Source organism: Halictus rubicundus, chromosome 7 (genome assembly GCF_050948215.1).
Source record: "Halictus rubicundus isolate RS-2024b chromosome 7, iyHalRubi1_principal, whole genome shotgun sequence".
Classification (NCBI taxonomy): domain Eukaryota; kingdom Metazoa; phylum Arthropoda; class Insecta; order Hymenoptera; family Halictidae; genus Halictus; species Halictus rubicundus.
The window spans coordinates 19,446,334-19,466,850 of NC_135155.1; the positions used below are offsets into that span (position 1 = coordinate 19,446,334).

Below are 20,517 nucleotides of genomic sequence, written 5' to 3' on the forward strand. Positions count from 1 at the left end.
GTGCCGATTAGGATTAAATATCTCCGAGGAAACCAAACCTAACCTGGGTTGGATAATAATACACCAAAATATCCAGATCTACATAACCCGGTTAGTGTTGGAAAGGACTCCACAAAAAAATGGCGGTTAGGGTTGGATATTTCCGCGAAAACCAATCCTAACCCGGGTAAGAGCTGAAATATAGCAATAATACACGAAAATATAGGTGTATTAAGTAACAATCACCGGCATAGCGAAGGTTATATACTTCACTCCGCTGGCACAGCGACGGTTTTTTCCTTTACTCCGCTGGCAAGAATATTTCCCAATTGCATATTGAATATGTTGTCATTATCGCCATCGATGATCTTGCGTGTCTCGTCCGAATTCTGCTGTTTCAGATCAGTACGGTCGAGATGACAAAGTGCGTTGAACGCGCAACCGCACTTGCCGAACCACCTGATCTAATTATACAAAATTAATTGGCAGACAACAATAATCATCAGGCTGGCTGTAGTTTATTTTGGTAAATATTTTAATATTTTATTCTGTTTTTACAATTTTTTTAACTACATCGACATTTGGACCTCCGTTCACGATTAATGTACCGCGTTCAACGAACGTTATCGTAAATTGACGACCAATTTACTTTGGGCCGACTTTGTCGTGATGAGCAGATTATCGAAGGCAAGCAATTTATTGCGTAAACACGGTGCTGCACTTTAAGCAATGTTAAAGTTTAGTCGGTCGCGATCTCTGTTTTGCTTGCGAATCGTTCGACGATCGAAGTAATTATAATAGACGCGTTTAGTTACCTTTCTAAGATGAATTTCGGCGAATTCACCGTCAGTAATTCGACGAAAATAAATACATACGCGTATGTATTTATGCACTACGGAATTCGAGACGAAATCGTGTTTACTTGTTAGGACAAAGAGGACGCCGAGGTTACCTCTGAAAAACTTGCTTGGTGTGTACAGAATTTTTACGTATTTGGTGATTACAACGAATCGTGTCGCTTGCACGAAACAATGCAAGCAAGAAACGCATTCCCAGAATTTCTTTTTTTACAATATATTTGCTTTTTCTAACTATCGTTTGTTGAATCTACACTGCTGCCGAAGGTCCTTTCGGTTTGATCATCATCGTGGCCCGTTTCAACGTATAATCCCAACCCCTCCAACGGAACCAGACGATACCTATTTAAAGGAGAGGTTAAATTGGTAATAGCGAACACATATCGAATTCACGATTTGAATTCGCTGAACGATTAAACGTTCGAATCGAGCAAGAAGAGACGAAAGAAGTAGAAATATATTGTCTCCGAAATACCTTGCCGAGCAGTCAAATCTTGAGGATCGTTCAAGTAAAGTCCGTTTAACCCGCGTCCACACGATTTCCACCACCAGCCGCCCTTCAACATGGACGCGCAGTTCAACGACGATCTATCGTTGTCTCTGCAAGATCAAAAGAATGTGTATTCATCGGCAATGTTCCGTTCCCACTGAACGGTAAAGCGATCCGCGATGTCATCGGACAACGAGCTTCGTTCAAGCACCATGATAATAACAACAAGATAGTATTTACCTGTTGTAAGTCGAAAACGGACTATTGTTTGAACCGTACCAAGGATCGTTTAAAGAATCGCCTGCGTTTCCATCGTAGCCATCGATTTCCAATTTGTAATATTCCGCTTCCGAGTAGATTTTAAAATGAGAATACTGAGCGTACCTGAATAATTATTGACCGATTCTGAATATGATCGTACAGAGTATAGAGCGAACGACAAGAAAAGGAAGAAAAATAAAAGAAAACAATGAAAGAGACGGACGCTTATGTTTACCTTTTGTTGCCTTCGAAATCTTCGAGTTCCACCCTAAGCGCGTAATCTTCGTTGTTTGTTAGCATGTATATGTTCTCGTTACCAAGCCAAAATTCTCTGGCTGGATCGCCAAACCCATTCTTGTAGTCGGCCCAATCCCGATTGAAATTTTCTCGAGGTTCTCCAAAATCGTCTCTTCTTTGAATTACCTGTGCACGCAAACGAAACGAGTGAACATTGGAATATGCGTACGTCGTTGGTAAGTAGAGATAGAGATAGAGAGATTCGTCGAATGCATTGTTACCGTCCAACCTCCATCGGCGATATCTTGCTCGCAATAGACTTTCAGGAACCAGTAAGTGGTACCACGTATTTGAAGATAATAAACGCCGCTGTCTCTCATGCCTGCGTTCAACAAATCAACGCACGAGTAACCCTACAACAATTTTACGCATACGATCGTTAATGTTTCGAAATGTTTAGTCTTTACAGAGAGAATCTGATTGTTTCGTTTGCGTTTATACTTGTCGTTGTAAACGTTGCCGTTGCCGCTTTAAATTGCCCCTTTCGAGTAGTAGTCGTTGCTATAATTGCACGACCATTCGACAGGTACATTACCGTCGAAGAAAACCCACCTGGATATTGGTAACAGTTGGTAAACGCTCGAAGCGAGATGGTTCGTGTTGTTCACGAAACAGACTTTTACTTTCTCTAACATCATCTTTTACCAATATCCATGAAACGCGCGCGCTGTGTGTGTGTGTGTGTGTGTGTGTGTGTGTGTGTGTGTGTGTACCTACTTGCGTGGCAAGTGGTTAGAGAAATTGGGGAAATTAGTGCCTGTTCGAAGAAGTTTTGCCGAAACCTGTTAATACATTTCCGCGAGAAAAAGGGATGATTGAAAAAAAAAAAAAGAAAAAGAAAAAAGGAAGAAGAAAGTGAAAAGCTAGCATGGCGGTGAGGTGGTGACGACGCGAGACTTCAGGTTAAAGATACTCTTGGCATACGAGGATTTTTGATTATTCGACGTGACCGTTTAAGCGGGATAAACGAGTAAATCCAGTGTAGCGACTTTCACGTCACGGTTAAAAGTTGTCGAGACGCGCGATTACGAGCGACTATAGGTCGTGCCTACGTTCAAATGAAATGTCCGTAATGGTAATCGGTTCGTTGCATAATCGATTTTCAAGCATGAGGTTCACCTTCCTTGTCGACACGTATACACGCGCGCGTACCCGTGTATACGTATACATAGGTACGCTGACGACACGTCTGACGGTCCATACACCGAACATTGTACATTTTGATCGAATTACTTATTATTATACTGGAAGGAGGAAACGCATCGTGGTTTTCCTGTCTTTTGGACAAACCGAAAAAGGCATCGACAGCGAAATAATAATGCAAACGAGCGAGCGAACAACAGACTGTCTGCCGTCAAGGAACATTCGGATGAAGCGCGTGCTGCCACGGTCGCGCATGCACCTGTGTATGCAGGTACTGTATGTATGTACATAGCACACGGTATGCCGAGTGTCACCGCGTCGAGTCGCGTCGAGTCGCGTCGAATCACGTAGAACCGCATCGAGAAACATGTAGGTACATAGAACACAGGTAGGAGGCACCGCGCGTATGCGTGTATTCGGTTGTGCGTAACCGATTCGGCCGATTCGATTTGCGCCGAATCATGCACGAACGCGCACAATCCGACGAATGTAGGCGTCCGCGTGTATCCGGTCGAGAGACGATCGGATGCAACTAACTTTCTAGACGTTCCGATGGTGACTCGGGAGTCGACACGATGGTCAAACAATTAATACAATTAATTAATATAGATATAGCGTACGCGTAATGTCAAACGCCAAACGTATGTACACGTATGTGTGCATGCACGTGTATATTCAAGCGAAATATTCACCTTAACATCCTTGTAACTGAGAAACGCGTCCGTGGTAAATGTCGAATTCGCCGGACTCGGCTTATTTTTCACGCTTGGAAATATGACACCACGATTTTTGGTAGAAGACCTTTGAGCACTCGACGTTGTCGTCGATAGCCCGGAAGGCGCGGTCGAATTCGAGGAGCCATTCGAGAAGCTACCGATATTGTTGGTAGAGTTGGTGAAATGACTCGACGGTATAACGTTGGATGAAGTCGACGAGGACGTCGACATAGATACCGATGAAACAATGGTAGTTGGCGTCACCGGTGGAACGGTAGTCTCTGCTGTCAGATCTTCGGACAATCCAACGTATCTAAATAACAAAGAAAAAAGAGAAAGAAAAAGAAACGGTTAAAGGTAATGGTAATGGTAATGGTAATGGTAATGGTAATGGTAAAGGTAAAGGTAAAGAATCGGACGGAAAACGGACAGAGAAACCTCGAGCAAGTAGAAATTACGTTCTCGAGGAAAGGATCAAGGGAGGCTGGACGATTAAAGCAATAAGAGGAACTAACCTGCTCGAATCGTACTCGACGAGACGATCGATCGTAGGATCGAGTAAAAGTTCCGCCGGAATTGGACGCTGAGCAAGAGTAGCAACATCGTCCTCTTGTTTTCTCAATCTATTCTCCACTCCTTCCAAGTTTTCGATAATCTTATTCGTTTTCGAGCGTAGGTCCGCGTGAATTTCACTGATTGCTCTCTCTTGCCTTTGGGTTTGCGTGAGCAGCTCGTCCGATTTTGGTAAAAGGTCGTCTACAGAAGTTTTCGTGCCAACCTGTTCGGACGCGTGGAAACACGAAATAGGATCAGAGATACAAATTATCTGAAATACGGTCATCTATATCGCTATATTGCTAACGTTGCTCGTTCTAACAGTTTTTCATCGATTAAAAATGAACAATTTCTGAACGCGCGTCTAGATCTAGATTCGAATTTGTTGGAAGATAACGCTCGTAAAGGTCGTAATTCGTAACTTTGTGGCACACGCGGAAAAATGTTGCCGAGGTTCGTCTCTATTCTATCGTATTCTACTGTAACGATCTAAAAGACAACAAAATTATACGATATAAGCGTTCGGTGTCTACATATGTATATTTCTATACTGTACGTATATGTATGTAGCATGCAAGTATCTACATATAGATATCGTCGTATAGTCGACGACTACATAGAATTCGCGTCTATCTGTTGCCGCTTATCGTTTAATTTGATGTTTTCTAGGCATCGAAGGAAAAACGTAACGTATCGAAAGAAAATTGACTCCCGCGCCTAATCTGGATCTCGATCGTTTCGATGATCGATTTGTCGGCTTACCACGACATTCCAAACTTCGTCCATCTTTTCGGAAACGGTCAACATAGGATACATCTGTTCGACGAGTCGATCGATCTTACTTTGCTTCGATGACGGTGTTTCCGTGGTAGTAGTGGTAGTAGTAGTTGTTGTTGTTGTTGCTGCTGTTGCTGCTGCCGTTGCTGCCGTTGCTGCTGCGGTTGTTGTTGTTGCCGTAACGTTCAAATTCCGTGGATCGTTTGCATTTCCCCTGACAATGATCGCATCGTGCACATCCGTCATCATATTGTAAACACCTTCCAACTGTTCGGAGACCAAGTTCATGTGGAATTGTAATTTCCTATCCATGTTACCGGTCGTCTGTCGAAGATTGTCTATTTCGATCGATATGTGATTCATCACTTCGTTGCTCATCGCTTTCGTGATTTCGATCACGCTCATGCTAACCGGTTTCTTTTCGCTTGCCTCGGCATTTATATCGTCGTTTTGCAGAAGATTATTATCCAGTTGATTTTTCAAGTCGATCAATTTATTGTCGATGTCGGAGACTTTTTGATCGAGCGACAGTAATTTCTCACCAAGAGCCTCGGAGGACGATGAACCGTCCCGATGAAGAACCGTTTGCGTCGTACGGACTGTTTCGTCAAAGAAAACACGAACGATAAAACAATGTGGTAATAACAACGAACGACACTAGCAAGCAAGCAAACGTGTAATCGAAGATTTCTCCCTTGCGAATCGTATTTTTGCAAATTGTTACGAAGCGAAGGGAAGTTGCGCAACCGGAAAATTCATATACTATACCATATGTATGTACAGCTACGTACCTACATACAATCTACATCTGAATCGATATAAGGAAAAGGAAAGGAGAGAAAAAATCGAAGAGAGAGAGAGAGAGAGAGAGAGAGAGAGAGAGAGAGAGAGAGAGAGAGAGAGAGAGAGAGAGAGAGAGAGAGAGAGAGAGAGAGAGAGAGAGAGAGAGAGGAAGAGGACAGTCGAACGCGGTCTTTTGAACAGAGAGTTCGCCTATGCAGAATTACTCGCGCACAACAGAATGGTCCGTAAAGTCCCTTACACCTTACCTTGCCAGAGATTCGAGAATCTAACGATGTTTCGACCAAATCGGTAATGCAATAATAATTCGGCTAGTAAACGCGAACCTGAACGTATACGTACCACCTCTGGTTTCACTATCGGTTTTATTGTTCGATATTCTAGTCGAGTATGCAGCATGATCGGTTGGCAAATAGGTTGCTTGAGAATTGAACAGTTTCAAATCCAACGTCCGAAGCTTCGTAATGACGGCGTCGGTTTTATCGATGTTGTCGTTTACACGCGAATCCAAAGCTTCCACTCTTCTCATTAGATGTTCCACAGCCTTGTCCAAATTTTCGATCCGCTGTAATTTCGATTCTAGAGTCGAAACTATCACCTCGAATACATTGAAGAGATATTGCTCCCTGAAAGTAGTATTTTAAACGAAACGATAATTAATTTGAGTAGGAAACCAGCGATAACAAATTTTTCTTTGTTCATTTTGAAAAGACGGTTTTTCGTAGCAACGATAGTCGTCGAGGATTTTTCAAATAGAGGCTTCCGCCCCCGTGGCTTTAGAATTATTTCGAACAAGATAACAGCTTGGATAGTTGTCGGTATCCTTTCTCTCGTTGCGGCGTAAGCTGCAAGTGTACCTTGAATTTTACGCAATCGGTTTGCGGACAGGTCAGCGGGCCGGTATACGTCTACCTATTTTCCAGGGTCCTTTCGAATCGGAAAAACCGATTTATCGTGGCATCGAAAAATTATTATACGGTACGGTAATCGTTCTATACAGCGCCCTTCCTATCAAATTTATTCATTTACGCAACAATACTTTGGTACTTTTAGATCAACCAGATGCAACTAATATCGGTAAACACACATAGTATTCTCTACACGCGATGTACATATATGTGTATCTATTACATTGTATTTTCGATTTGATATTATAGACTGTGAAATAAACAAAAAGATTCGAGCACAACTCTGTGCTGGAATGGGGAAAAAATGAAAAGTGGGAACTAGCCGCGAGGAGAACGTGGAAGCGGAACGATCCGAGGCGCACAACAAACGACATTCCGCGACCGGAAATATCCAGAAGAATGTTTGCAAAAAGATACAAGAGATTATAGGGCGAAAGCGACAGTTACGACTCGGATAGTCTAAAAACGATTCCAGATTCGAAGCAACTTCTAGGAAATCGTAATTTTACGTTATAGGAAACTTTCGATCTCGATATTGTACACACGTATGTGTACGTATGTATACCGGTAGGTATGCGACTAGTCGACACACCGACTGCTATTCGATGCTCGAACTTTGGTACGGTGTTCGCGTGCCAGTTCCTATTTTTCCTGATACTCGTTCGAACGATCTACTATTTCCTAGATACAGCTCATGGATCGGATCCAAGTATGCCCTGATTATCGTTCCTTCGTTTCTTCCGAGGAATCTGGTAGAGCTTGTGCAATCGTATTGTCATAACTGGAGCTCGGATTTGTTACGTAACCAAAGGAGAACTAGTACCCCACTAGCGATGTCGTTTTATCCTCGCGATCCAATCGGTTCTCTTTCCGTTCCCTTTGTGTCCTTCTTTCGAATCGTGCTAGCCGCGTGCGCGCGCGCACACACACTCTCGTTATCACATGACATACGACATACTACGTACACACCCCCGTAGACCACACAACATGGGTACATTATATACCGTTTACGCGTGTATCTGACACTCGCAAACGTTTCTTTTTTCTTTTTTCTAATCTCTATTTGAGAAAAGCGAGATCTTTGTATAAATCGAATAAAACGAATCCCTACGAATCAGAGTATTAATCTTTAATTTTTCTTACGTACACACATATGTGCATGCAGTACATACATATGTAATTGTACTTTGTGCCTATCCGAATGGACTTTTTCCAATTTTTCCATTGTGAAGCATATGAAAATATCATCTCCCTCGATATTGCCGGTTTTCAGAGAAAGTGGTCTGCAATGCTTCGTAAGCTTATCCGTATTGTCTGCGATGTATCGTCGTCGCGTGTTTGCACGCGTAAGCACAAGCGTGTACAGAGCACAGTGCAGCTACGTGCGCGTTATGCACGCACAAAAATACGATTTCATTGAAAAGCACTGAAAACTGAAAATTATCTACGTACCTACATAGGCGGGGATAAGGTGAAAGGAAAAAGTTCTTGAACCCTTTCATTTTTGCAAGGTACGCACGCGTGAGAAAGAACGAGAACGAGAACGAGAACGAGAACGAGAACGACAAAGAGAAAGAGAAGGAGAAAGAGAAAGGGTGGGACGTCAGGAAAGATATGGTGGGAGAAAGGAGAGCGAGAGGGAGGGGAAGCGAAAGCAGAAACAAATTATTCTCGTAACTGGAATTTAATGAACATTAAATCGAGACGAAAGAAAACGGAACGCTTTCGCGTGTTCGTAAGTTCGACTGGTTTCTTTATTGTTAAAACCGTAGGCTTCGGCGATCAAAGAATCGATAGGGTCGAGAGATTTTTCGGTTAAAGAAGAAGCATGATTTCGTATATCTGTCGTACGCCCTTCGATGAAAAGATCAAGTCGACAACTCGAATCGGATCAAGTTAACATCGCTACGTTCACCGGATCAGTCGAAACAACTGGCTTCGAGTTCCTTATATTTGACAGTTGCAAAATTATAAAACATACTGTACGTTCGAACGAAAACCGCACAAAATCTCGACAACTGTAGTCTTATTATTTTTACAAGGCAATGTAAAATCCGCGTTGCGAGAAAACTTTCAATCTACAATATGTACACAGGAGGTTCGTAAAATAAATAAATAAATATATATATATATATATATATATTTGTAAAACGCACCAACGTTTGTGTCTAAACAATAATATTTATCTCCTCTCCGGTAACATAAAGGAGAAAGGGGAAACAACGACTTTCTAATTTGAATCAACGCAAGTACGTATGTATATATGAATGACCAATTACATACTGCCCACTATCGTCCGAAATCAATTTCTAGAACAACAAATGAAAGAAGAAAGTAAACAGAATGTAAACGAGGAAGGAAATGGAACATCTGTAGATCGAATAACTGTGAGGTACGCTGGAGAGATTTGGTTACCTGTCTCGTGTGTTTTCACAAGCATCAAAATTATAATCGTATCTGTAGAGATTGTAGTACCCAGGACCTAACTCAGGATTTGATTCTCGCTGTCTAAACTTGACTATTTCGGTTTACTCGTTTCTTTCGGATAACGCGAAAAATGTCGAATTAAATATTTACGGTGGTGATCTATGTTTTTGCTCTCGTAACCATTGGACAGTCGTGCGTCGCGTCGGCTACGTACAGAAGAGTACGATCGGTACGAATGTATAGAATTAGTCGGTGCGCGAACAGAAACCTCGTCTAGTAACAACGATAAGCTGAAATGTACTTGTTGTGCAAGTTTGTTTCATTGAAACGCGTAGCACCTGTTCCGTACGAAGGTTCTACATGCGAAGATACGTTTCATCGAACTGTCGTGTAGTTTGTTGATAAGATTTGTAAAATTCGATCATGTAACTGGTATAATTGTGTAAGCATTCTTTTTATTGTATCGTCAAGTGCTAAATGGTCCACAGTCTACAGTCTACGGCAGTCTACGGTATCTGCGGAAAGTACGTGTCGTTCCTATTAAAAGACCAACTCCTTTCGGTGTTTTGTCAAGTTATATAAGCAACGAAGCAACGGTAAGCCAACAACGGTATAACAGGACCAACAACAACATAACATAACAGTACAGAACAGAACCGAACCGAACCGAACCGAACCGAATCGAACCGAACCGAACAGCGCGACACAAGAGGATTTATAGTGGTATATTGTAGGTGTACGTTGCTACATACCAAGCGAATCGAGAGGATGAAAAGAGAAAGCGAGAAAAAGGAGAGTACAAACCTGTTCCCTACAATAGCGGAAATGCTTACTTTAATTTTTTGCAATTATAATGCGATCACGGCATTCGCGACACTCTCGTTCTGCCGTACGTAATATCGATTCTCAAACTCTGTCACGACAATCCGTGCACCGTATGTAGAATGATTGGCAAATACAAAAAACGAAAAAAAAAAGAAAAGAAAAGAAAAAAAAATCAAGAACGAACGTAGCGAATACAAATTCAACGGGTGCAACGAATTGAACGATACGCAACGATTCGACCGATGCTGACATAGCTCTACCTAACCGCATCGCTGATAGATACGAAAATATGTGTTTTCGAATTTCATCGAAATTTCAATTGCCCCGCTTTTGAAAGAAACTTTGTTCTTGCTATCAATGGTAGGAAGTTGTGTCAACTTACCTATTGCGTTGAGGATTTCGAGCTGGTGCCGGCACCGCGTTTCCAGTGACGTTGTTTCCATTGTTACTGACATTACGGATGTTACGCTCGTCGGCAGAGGTCCTGGGCAATCTAGGACTTCCAGCGAACACGAAACCCAACAGGCACGTGGTAATGATTACAGCCTCTCTCATAATCGAAAACTCGAAGAGAAGAAGAAGTAGAAGAAGAAGAAGGATACGACAGATAAGGAAGGAAAGAATGGTAGAAAAGTCAGGGTAGCGATGTTGTCAAAAATAAAGAAAAACAAAGAGAAGAAAAGAAAAAAGAAAACGTACAAGTAGAAGTAAAAGTAAAAGTAAAAGTAAAAGTAGAAGTAGAAGAGAATGAAGGCGGAAAGGGGGAAAAAAGGCAATAGCGAAGAAAAAGGGAAAAGAGATGCGCGATTTTAATAACACGTACCGACACTTCCAACGGAGATCACTTTGGGTTAGGTTCGATTGAGTTAGCTGTTCACGTACGACAAGTTCCTCTTTCCTCGTTCCTCGGAGGAACATCTATTTATCATCGCATCGGTATACACAAAGTAGAGAGAAATGCACCGAATCGAACGAATTATCGCAACTTTCGGCGTGCAGATGCGCAGACGTACAGATACATGTACAGATATATGTAGAGATATGCGCGGCGGGTATGCGCTGGTATGCGGATTATCAGGTGTTGCGATTGTTTCGTCGAAAATTTGAAAGCTTCGGGAATCGCAGAAATTAGGCACGCGTATACACGCTCACGAGTGGACACATATATCTATGTACATGCGCACAGGCACGTTCCCAACGAAAACTGCAGTTATCATAACCGTGAAAGTAACGGGTAGATCACGAGTTTGTTCTTTTCCAAAGATTCTATTCGGATTTAAGAATCTTTTTCGGCTGTCGACGATGTTTTTGGGTGAATGTCCTTCCTTTGGTCTCCCACGAATCAAAGTTCGAAGTCGGATGCGTAATCCTTAAAGACCGTATGCGACATGTATGCGGATGCGTTGCCCGGTAGACGAATGGAACCTCTCGGTTTTCTTGGTTTCTCCTTTTCAACAAAACTATCAATTTTCATAGAATTCTCAAGATTGCCAGCTCCCGCGTTTCCTGTCGATCGGAAGGTTTCAAATCATCGGCAATTATCAGGAGAACGCCGACCAACACCACAGCGCAACAGTCTTGAGCGGTGGTATCTTCAGCCCTGTTGAATGCGTTCGAGAATATTTCCTATTACCGCTGCTGTATAATTTCAAAGGTGGAACTAGACAAAGAAACGGATCGATCGAAACACTACACGCGACGCGACACGTGTATCGCTCTTCTCGGGTCACTTACATACATACATATATGTCTATGTACCTAACGAGTTGAATCGAGCTTCGGCAAGAACGAGGATTCGATGGACGATTCAAGATACTTGAAACAAATCAAGCGATTCGAACGAATGATAATCTAAGCGAGAAACAAAAATTGGTACAGTAGATTTCCATGTTGTCCGTTGACGGTTGAACCCGTGAAAAATCTATTATTTATCCGATTTGTGTCGACGATCGCGGCTGGCCGATCCACCAACCAGCGGACACTCGCATACACGTATACACATAAGGAGACGAAAACACACGGTGAGACACAAAGCAGGCGCGCGCGCGCGCCGTGAAACAGTCCCGTGAAATATAGTTCAGTCCTGTGAAACAGTCCTGTACCGTGAAACAGTCCCGTGAATGAAACGTACGTCTCTGATTCCGAGCGCGAGCGCGAGCGGAGCTCGATCCCTGATCGTTAAGTACGTTCGATAGTCCTCTGCCGGTGCAGATCGGAGAAGACTGGGGCTCGTGCCACACTCGCGATCAAGATTCCATCACCCCTACTCGATTCGGTATTTCTCGGTTGATCGCTCCCTCGATCGTCCCTCTGCTGACAAAGCGTGCAACGATATACGCGGGAACGAGTACCGTGTTTCTACTGTTGTGGTGAACGGCGGGATCACCGACACCATAAAACACCGACAACCATACGATTCCAGCTGAACTGTAAGAGTTACTTTCACGTATACACGCGTCCACGTTGAACGAGTACCTACCTACGCCTTACCTCGCCTCGCCTCGCCTCAGCTCTCCCCTCTGATCAACCGACGACCAGAATGGTCTCTTTCCGTCCTTTCCCCGTGTAAAGCCGTGATCTGATCTGAAATCTGATTCGATCCGTTTCAATCCATTCTGTTTCGTTCTGTTTCGTCGCGAATCGCTCTGCTATCTTCTCCCCCTTTTTTCTTTCGAACCGACGCGACGCGACGCGACGCGACGCGCAACGGCACGAGTTGCGACGGCCGAGAAACAAACGGGAATAATTTTACGGAAAAGAAAGGTAGAATAGCCCCGGATCGTAGATCCTTACCGTACTACCGCATAAATCTTGATCAGTCAACTGCAACGGATACGTTTCAAAAATTTTACTCAACTTCGCCGAAATGTTACAAGAAAATTATAGCAATTTCTATCGATTACCGAGTCGATCGAAAACTAGAAAACAAGAAGCAAACCTACTTACAGATTACCGATTGATAATGTTACGTTCAAAATGATCGTGCATCATTTGAATTTTCAATTGGTTGCAATCAACATCGAACATCGCGAAGGTTTTCGGCTGACAATCAACTTACACCAGCGGATAAGAGCGGTGTCGCAGTCTATAAAACCGTATACGTATTCGTGGTGTACCCATTAAAATTGAATTGTTCGTTTCGTAGGATGGGCAAATTTCTCTTTTTCTCTCATTTATTAGTTTCTATTTTGTCGAGTCCAGTGAAACTATTACAAGTTACACATGCAACTTTGTACTCGCAGAATCTCGAAAAAATTCCATGGAAGCTTGTAACAGGACTCGTAATGGTTCAAGAATATTATGTACATGATATCTGCATGTAAACGTATACATATTGTGTGGTATACGCACACAAGCATACCTGGTATCCTCGCGATCGATAAATCTAATACATCTACTCGGTAATACGCAGCTACATATTTAATCTTACCGGTGTAATGTGCATTCCGTGATTATTAGGCCGCATCGATACCAAGTATGCATTGAAATTCCAAAGATGACCTCGGCAGCAAATATAGAAACGGAAAAATCGCTGGAAAATGCAAATCAATTGGCGTGGTACTTATTTATGCGGAGCGAAACGATGGGAACCAAATATCGCGAATAAATGTCAAAAATCAAAAGGAACGCGAAACCGGAAAGTAAATGAACGTCTTCCGCGACTAAGAAATGAAAAGCAAGTAAATGGCTGTGTTCGATTGTCTATCGTCTACGATCTCTAATCGTTTTGAAAGGTAGTCGAACGTAAAGGTAGAGAGTAGAGACCGTAATAAGAGCAAGAGCAAACGAGGTCCATGGACAGGCCGGCCGTCCGTTTACTCGTTCATCGATATCATCGTGTCTTCTTTTCTGATCTATTAGCGTATCGATCGTTCAAAGGAAAACACCCTGCTCTCGGTGTTTGCTTCGCATTACGAATGGTAAAACTCCTCTTGCAGCGAGCATTCAGACATTACCGGTAAACCGATGTGTCCTGGATGGTATTCGCAATGCGTGGAAGGTGGGCGAACCAAGGGGGCTCAAGAGAACACAAACTACACTGTACACACTGTGTAAGTACACGTATTTTCATATTTCGTTTGTCCAGTAGTTCGATTCTCTCCGTATCAAAATCGCTTTTATCAACAGCAAAGAATCAGAATAACGGAATACCACGATGCGGAAACTGTTGCATACAAATTAAAATTAAAGGTCGTTCAGCCAATATTACAATCAATATGTTCGGCTGCATTTTACCTGGAAACAGGTATAGATAAAGGACCGTGGTAAATATTTATGGTTTGTGTATTGTATGTATATGTACACACATATTATACATATACGAATACAAATGGAAATACAAATGCAAATGCAAATACAAATACGAATACGAATACGAATACGAATACGAATACGAATACAATGACAAATACATATACGTACACGTGTACGTGATCTGCAGAAAATGAAGCTTAAGATATTCAGTTTATTGAATTATACGTATGTGCCATATTATTTGTCGAGCAAATGACACGATTTAAGCGTAATTCTGTACGCTTTCACAGTTCTCAATATACAAAATAATGACGATTTATTGTTCAACTAAATAGAAAATTTATATGCATTTAATACGATAAATACAATCCATTGGTAGCAGTACTTTCAGTAATACGGTCTCCGGGGATTATTCTGGAAAAAGGAAAGACACGTTTCAATGCGTCGTCGATATAGAATCTTCAGCGATACGAAAAGGGCGGTTACCAAAGGATTAGGCCTAAATCTGTACGCCAGCATCATTCGTTTTCTATAGGCATCGAATTCGTCGTCGTCTCTAGATACACCGTCTGGTCTTTCGGAACCTAAGCCAGCGCTATCGAATCTATTGGTCGCCCTGTGCAATACAATGGTTTTGTTCACTTCGGGAAGGTAATTGTCGCATACACCGACAAAGATGGGCACGAAAGAATGATGCCAATAAGTAGAACGTATAAGCGTGAAAGCGAAAAGCTTACTTATTAACAGGTTCGATACGACCGTTGCCCTCGCTACCCAGACCTTGCCCTTCGCTCCAACCTAGTTTCTGCAACATCTGAAATCCTATGCGAACGAAAAATTGAGAATCTCCTGATCAAACGAGATTCGAAACGCTTCGACAAAAGTCGAAGAAATATCTAGTTCCTATTCTATAATCTATGTATTATATGTATATAGATTCGTCGGCCGTACCTATGTTATCTTCTTTCAGCTTGTACTCCTTATAATCGCTAAGATCAGGTTCTTTTCCTTGCTTGACCGCATTGTATTGTTCCATGAATTTCTTCAGTTCGTCCGGTGGTAAAAAGTCACCGATATGATGTTTTCCCTCCGCCTGAGCAGTCAATTCTTCCGCCCACATTTGAGTCGCCTCCATTTCGGCGGATCTAAGTTTATGTTCCCAAGTGCCGCCTTCGGTTTCTTCGTCGCTATCGTACTCGTATTTATGCTTTCCTTGTGCCTCCAAACGTTTCAATTCTTCCCTTTTCCTCAATAAATTTTGATAAAGCAGATTTATCTAAACCACAACACACAGTCGTCAGTCACGGATTTAAGAGCGACGTTTCCAAACAATACCGCGAATTAGAATGTACTCTGTGATTAATCGTAACTTTCATAGATAATTAATCGCTAAAACTCTGCTGACCTTATAATGATCCTCCGCTTTTTTCCATTGTTCTTCGGTAAGATCCAACGTGCCGAACGTTTGCCGAGCGTATTGAATCAAAGCTGGATCGTTTCTTGAAATTTTGGTCAACATGGGATTTTTCGCTTTGGCTTGTTGCATTTTCGACGATGATATTATCACGGCTGGTTGTCCGATCTGTGCAGGAATCGCAATACCCGGCTGCGACAACCCACCACTGTTTTGTTTTTGTACAGACAACGTGTTCATTTCGGCTATGGTCACTTTGCTGTCTGCATCACCCCAACGACTACGTCTTTTTCGTTTACGTTCTTCTCTGTTTTCCTCTTTTGTTCGATCTGTAGAATTACCATCGAATCCTTTTTTTTCCGGGTTTCTTTCGTATACGTACTTACTTGGGAATACGCGCGTCTTACTCACCTTGCATCGAAAAAATATGTTTGTTCACGTGAATTTGTTCGCTGTCGTCGTTATCGCTGAGAGCTTCTTCTGGACAATACGGTTCAGCACCGCTGTCCTTTGGTTCTTTGGTCGACTTTTCAGCACGGAACTTGGCCACTAACCCCCTGTACTGCAGGTACGCTGCACTTTGCTTTTGATGCAGAAACCTTGATTAAAACAGTACTTAAGACTCTGGCAAGTAACGTGTTCTCCTAAATTAGATTCCTTTCTTTAAGGAGAGGAATTGAAAGAGAAAAACGAAGAACAGTGGAACAAACAAGAACAATGTAACGAGAGAAAGATTCCTATTACTTGTAACAAAGCAAAGAGATAGCGGTGCGACTGGAATAGAATTCCCTTCAATGTTAACCGCATAGAAAAGATTTTTTCAGAAGGACGACTGACGAACTTTGGTTTACAGGACAAGTTTGTTATTGCAATTGAGTTAAATTTACGTTTATTCGCAGCATTGATCAAAATACTAATGGTGCTGCTACTACTACTAGATACTACTGTTACTGCTACTGCTGCTACTACTACTACTACTACTACTACTACTACCAGTACTACTACTACTACCACTACTACTACTACATACTACTACATACTACTACTACTACTACTAATGATGTTAATATTACTGCTACTACTTGTACTATTAATTCTACCACTATTGCTACCATTACTATCGGGAGATATATATAAATATATATCTGTTGCGTGAAACGCATACATATATCTGTCGTGTGAAATGAGTAAATTGGGGGATAATGTTGAAAACAATATGCAGGTTTTAATAGAAGGGAAGCTCACAACGCGACGCGTTAATACACGAGATGGGGACCAGTGAGGACAGTAGTTACCATAATTTAGGATCTTGTGCATTCTTCTCTCGCGCTTCCTGCTCGATTTCATCCCCGCAATCGGCGACGATTCGTGCCAGCTGCTCAGCCTCTACGGGACACACTTAGAAGCCTTTGTCAGACGCGCGTAACAACGCTAATATTTTTATTTTTTATGTTTCTCTAGCGTAGAACGTACGTACGTCTACACAGATGTTTTCGCTACACGAAAGTATGCTTTTACATACTTTGTCTCGTGTTTGTTCGTGTGTCTTTTATTCGGCGTATCGCACGCGTGTCGCACACGCTGTCGTGTATACGATTATCGTATACGATCTGATTCTTGGTTGTATTCGAACAAGAGAATATTCTGGTGTCGGAAAAAAATGATGGAAATCCCGTGAATTGAGAATCGAGACGCGGCGATACGTCGAAACAAGCGATTCAATTACATAGAACTAGAAAATAATCGACATGTCGTACCTAGCTGCTCGGTAGCTTGTAGACCAGACAATGGCCTTGTCGGTGGTGGCACTTGAATGTTAGGTGGTCCCATAGGTACCTGAGTGACTTGATTGGGAATAGGATAGCTCGTTGACATCAGAGGAGGGGGTGGACCGGCACTTTGTATGATCGGAGGTGGTGGCACGTTCGGAGGTGGAATATTTAAATTCGGTGGCGGAACTGAATTTATACTCGACGGAACATTGTGAACCGGAAGAGGTGGAGCTGACATCATCACGGACGCCATCACGTTTGGCGGAGGAATATTGGGTACGTTGGATGCGTTCGGTACTGTGACTACGATCGTCTGTGAAGGTGTCATAGACATCATGTTTGGCGGCATTTGCGCCAACGTCGATAACAGATTGGGGGGAGGAATATTTGGAGGCGGTAGATTCGTGGGTTGCAAACTTGCAGGAGGTAGCACGCCGCATTGACGTCCGCACGACATTATATGTTGTTGCGTGCCCGATACCGCTGACGTCGACAATATTGGGGCCGACGAAGTCGCCGTTGACGACGACGACGGTGGTAATGGTGGCGGCGGTGGCGGCGGCGGTGGTGGTGGAGGTGGTGGTGGTTGTTGTAGCATCGATGAAGTTGAACACGAGGACGAAGAGGAAGATGAACCCGAATGCGAACAAGAGGAAGATGACGACGACGACGATGACGCCGCCGACGACGACGATGACGATGTCGACGACAACGACGACGACAACGACGACGACGACGACGCCGACGGCGATGCTAGTAACGATGCGGATGTTGGGAGTGTAGGTGGTGGTAAATTTTGTAGATTAGGTGGTATCGTCCGAGAAATGTGAATGTTCGGCGGAGGCACATTGGTATTGGCGTGTATAGTTTGTACAGAGGAGGATGACGGTGCGAGTAACGCATGCGACGACGATATCTGCATTCTAGCATCTCCGGATCGATCGTCCAGTCCAGGATAAGCGTTCACCAAATTCTTCGGAGGAAGCATTTTCGATAAGTTCGGGGGAGGAATGTTGGTTATGATATTTCTTATATTTGGCGGAGGTACGTTTGTCGGATGCATCACGGGTTGAGACGCAAGAGGAGGCACGAGAGATGAATTTCCGTTTCTGGGAAAATACTGTTGCTGATTGTGTTGCATGCGTTGTCCGTTAGAAGGTAATTGGTTAAAGTTACGTCGAGCTTCTGGGCTTTGCGACGATGCGTGTCTAGTAGGAGACGGACTCGAAGAAGAACTATGCCTCTTGTCGGAGCTTCTCTCCCATCTAGAATCGACTCTTCTACGGTCTCTCCTACTTTCGCAATCCCTGTTCATGTCGTTGGTCTTCTTTCTTTCCTTGTCTTGCGTAGTCTCCGAGTACTTATCCTCTCTCCTCTCTTCCGATTTTGAAGAAAATATCGACTCTGTTCTTACTGCTCCTTTGTTACTTGCAATTTTCTTAAATTGATCTAAAAAACTGCCATCGTTGGCGAATAGGTTAACTGTTTGCGACATGGCTGGTTTTTCTTCTTGTTTTCTGTAACAAGATTTGTTCCTCTTTTTATGGACATCAGACAACATTTAAAAATAATTTCGGTCCTTGATAATTGTTTTTGGCGAGAATGACGCTTGCATAACATACACCCGCCGTGTTGGTTGTCGATCGACGCGAAAACTAATTCTAAATGCGAACCGATAACAAACTGAACATTTTGCAAATCATTCTCCGGAGGTATTGATGGCCCTTGTCAGAGACATGTGTTCATCATTTGAATCAATTGAGTCGGACAAGTTGGACGGTTGAAACTAATTAGATAATGACAAGTATCGAATCATGAAAATAAGATCGTTCTCGCGACACGAAACATTTTCGGGCGACATTTTCTTACGCGAAAAAAGTATAGCGCAAACATTGCCATTAAACGACCACTTACTTGGCAGTATTAGCTCTAACTGTTCTTGAATTCGGAACTAACGTGTTGCTCTTTTTCAAATTTTCCACGGCTTCTTTCGCTTTCTGTTCTTGCATTTTAGCTTGTATCTCGAGCTTCTTTTGCTGAATAATCTGTTCTTGTTTCGACATTTGCGCGAAACGTTCATTTCGAGATGTTTTCGAAACAAACGGATCAGAACCTTTCACACCACGATACGCCATATTTGTTGTGTCGTAGACGACAAGACGAGACGACTCTCTAGCGAGTTCGGAACATATTTCCATTGAAAGTCGAGTAACTCGAGGCCGAAAAATCTCCAACTTTGACAACCTATGGCCTACAGCTTACCAATACTATGTATAGAAGTAAGTATTTAGGTGCTATGTACACAAGTACGAAGTTATTCGCCCACTCCAAGAACCAGAGACAATCGTAAAACTAACCGATACGAAAGCTCTCTTTTAGTGTGATATTCAATGGTACAAAAAATACTGATCTATGTATACGTAGGTAGGTAGGTATATGTATGTATGTATGTATGTAGGTAGTTCGAAAACGAAATCCAAACAGTGACAAGAGAATGAATCATTTGTTGCGAGAATTCAGTTCGTGTGACCGGTGGCGCCGTTAACGGCAAAACGCCGAACCCACTGTGATTATTAATTACCTTAGATTATATATACTTGTAGACCCGACTTCAGATAATTGCCACAGACGAGATATAGGAATAGACCTGACACCTTATGGGACTTGATGTCCCATAAGTAGGAATCTGTAGTACCGCCACCTTAAAATGCCAGTGATTTTAGCGTCCTCTACGCTTTAAGAACGGTCAATTCGAGAACTAGATCCAGTGCGACTCGGGTTCGACTGGTCAAACTTGTACAGCGTTGTCAGATTATGAGTTTTCAATACATCCGAAAATCATCAGAGAAAAGGGTCTCCCATCCTCTGCCCGTTCGCCGTAAAGAGAATCGTATTGGAAAGAAATCTCCTTACGTTGATAACCTTACGCTAGCTTATATCGAGCTTAATTTCTTTCCATTTAATATTGTTTCTGTTTCTATCTATTGTACATTTTTTCTGCGTTCACCGTTCAGCGCATGCCATTCACACTTTTCATTAAA

General features: G+C 42.6%; 2 protein-coding genes and 1 long non-coding RNA gene across 4 annotated transcripts; 1 reads left to right on the top strand and 2 right to left on the bottom strand.

The window, feature by feature from the left end:
• Positions 1-220: 220 nt before the first annotated feature.
• Positions 221-14,605, top strand: LOC143355846 (uncharacterized). Its single transcript, XR_013082568.1, has 2 exons — positions 221-505; positions 13,898-14,605. It is a non-coding gene; the product is annotated as an uncharacterized LOC143355846 (long non-coding RNA).
• Positions 976-11,072, bottom strand: LOC143355837 (uncharacterized). Its single transcript, XM_076790989.1, has 11 exons — positions 10,860-11,072; positions 10,419-10,600; positions 6,219-6,502; positions 5,061-5,674; positions 4,259-4,521; positions 3,720-4,056; positions 2,106-2,237; positions 1,823-2,010; positions 1,567-1,710; positions 1,312-1,436; positions 976-1,178 (listed from the first exon to the last, which is right to left on the bottom strand). Exons 2-11 carry the CDS (start codon positions 10,589-10,591, stop codon positions 1,087-1,089), a joined length of 2,352 nt encoding a protein of 783 aa, XP_076647104.1. The 5' UTR covers positions 10,592-10,600; positions 10,860-11,072; the 3' UTR covers positions 976-1,086.
• Positions 14,482-19,986, bottom strand: LOC143355834 (uncharacterized). Of its 2 annotated transcripts, none has more exons than XM_076790983.1 (9): positions 19,391-19,986; positions 17,462-18,993; positions 17,000-17,090; positions 16,116-16,303; positions 15,696-16,033; positions 15,242-15,566; positions 15,028-15,112; positions 14,777-14,906; positions 14,482-14,704 (listed from the first exon to the last, which is right to left on the bottom strand). In XM_076790983.1, exons 1-9 carry the CDS (start codon positions 19,672-19,674, stop codon positions 14,678-14,680), a joined length of 3,000 nt encoding a protein of 999 aa, XP_076647098.1. In that variant the 5' UTR covers positions 19,675-19,986; the 3' UTR covers positions 14,482-14,677. The 2 variants fall into 2 exon arrangements, with proteins under 2 accessions (XP_076647098.1, XP_076647097.1); XM_076790982.1 differs by having other exon boundaries at positions 17,000-17,102; positions 19,391-19,931.
• Positions 19,987-20,517: the final 531 nt, after the last annotated feature.

Excerpts from the sequence above, each read along its gene's own strand:
- LOC143355837 (XM_076790989.1), bottom strand. The coding sequence starts at position 10,591 with ATGAGAGAGGCTGTAATCATTACCACGTGCCTGTTGGGTTTCGTGTTC. Across the intron at positions 1,437-1,566 it reads CCGTTTTCGACTTACAACAG|AGACAACGATAGATCGTCGT; the intron begins GTAAATACTATC and ends TTGATCTTGCAG. Across the intron at positions 1,179-1,311 it reads AGATTTGACTGCTCGGCAAG|GTATCGTCTGGTTCCGTTGG; the intron begins GTATTTCGGAGA and ends TCCTTTAAATAG.
- LOC143355834 (XM_076790982.1), bottom strand. The coding sequence starts at position 19,674 with ATGGAAATATGTTCCGAACTCGCTAGAGAGTCGTCTCGTCTTGTCGTC. Across the intron at positions 14,907-15,027 it reads CGTATCGAACCTGTTAATAA|GGCGACCAATAGATTCGATA; the intron begins GTAAGCTTTTCG and ends TGTATTGCACAG. Across the intron at positions 14,705-14,776 it reads GATTTAGGCCTAATCCTTTG|AATAATCCCCGGAGACCGTA; the intron begins GTAACCGCCCTT and ends TCCTTTTTCCAG.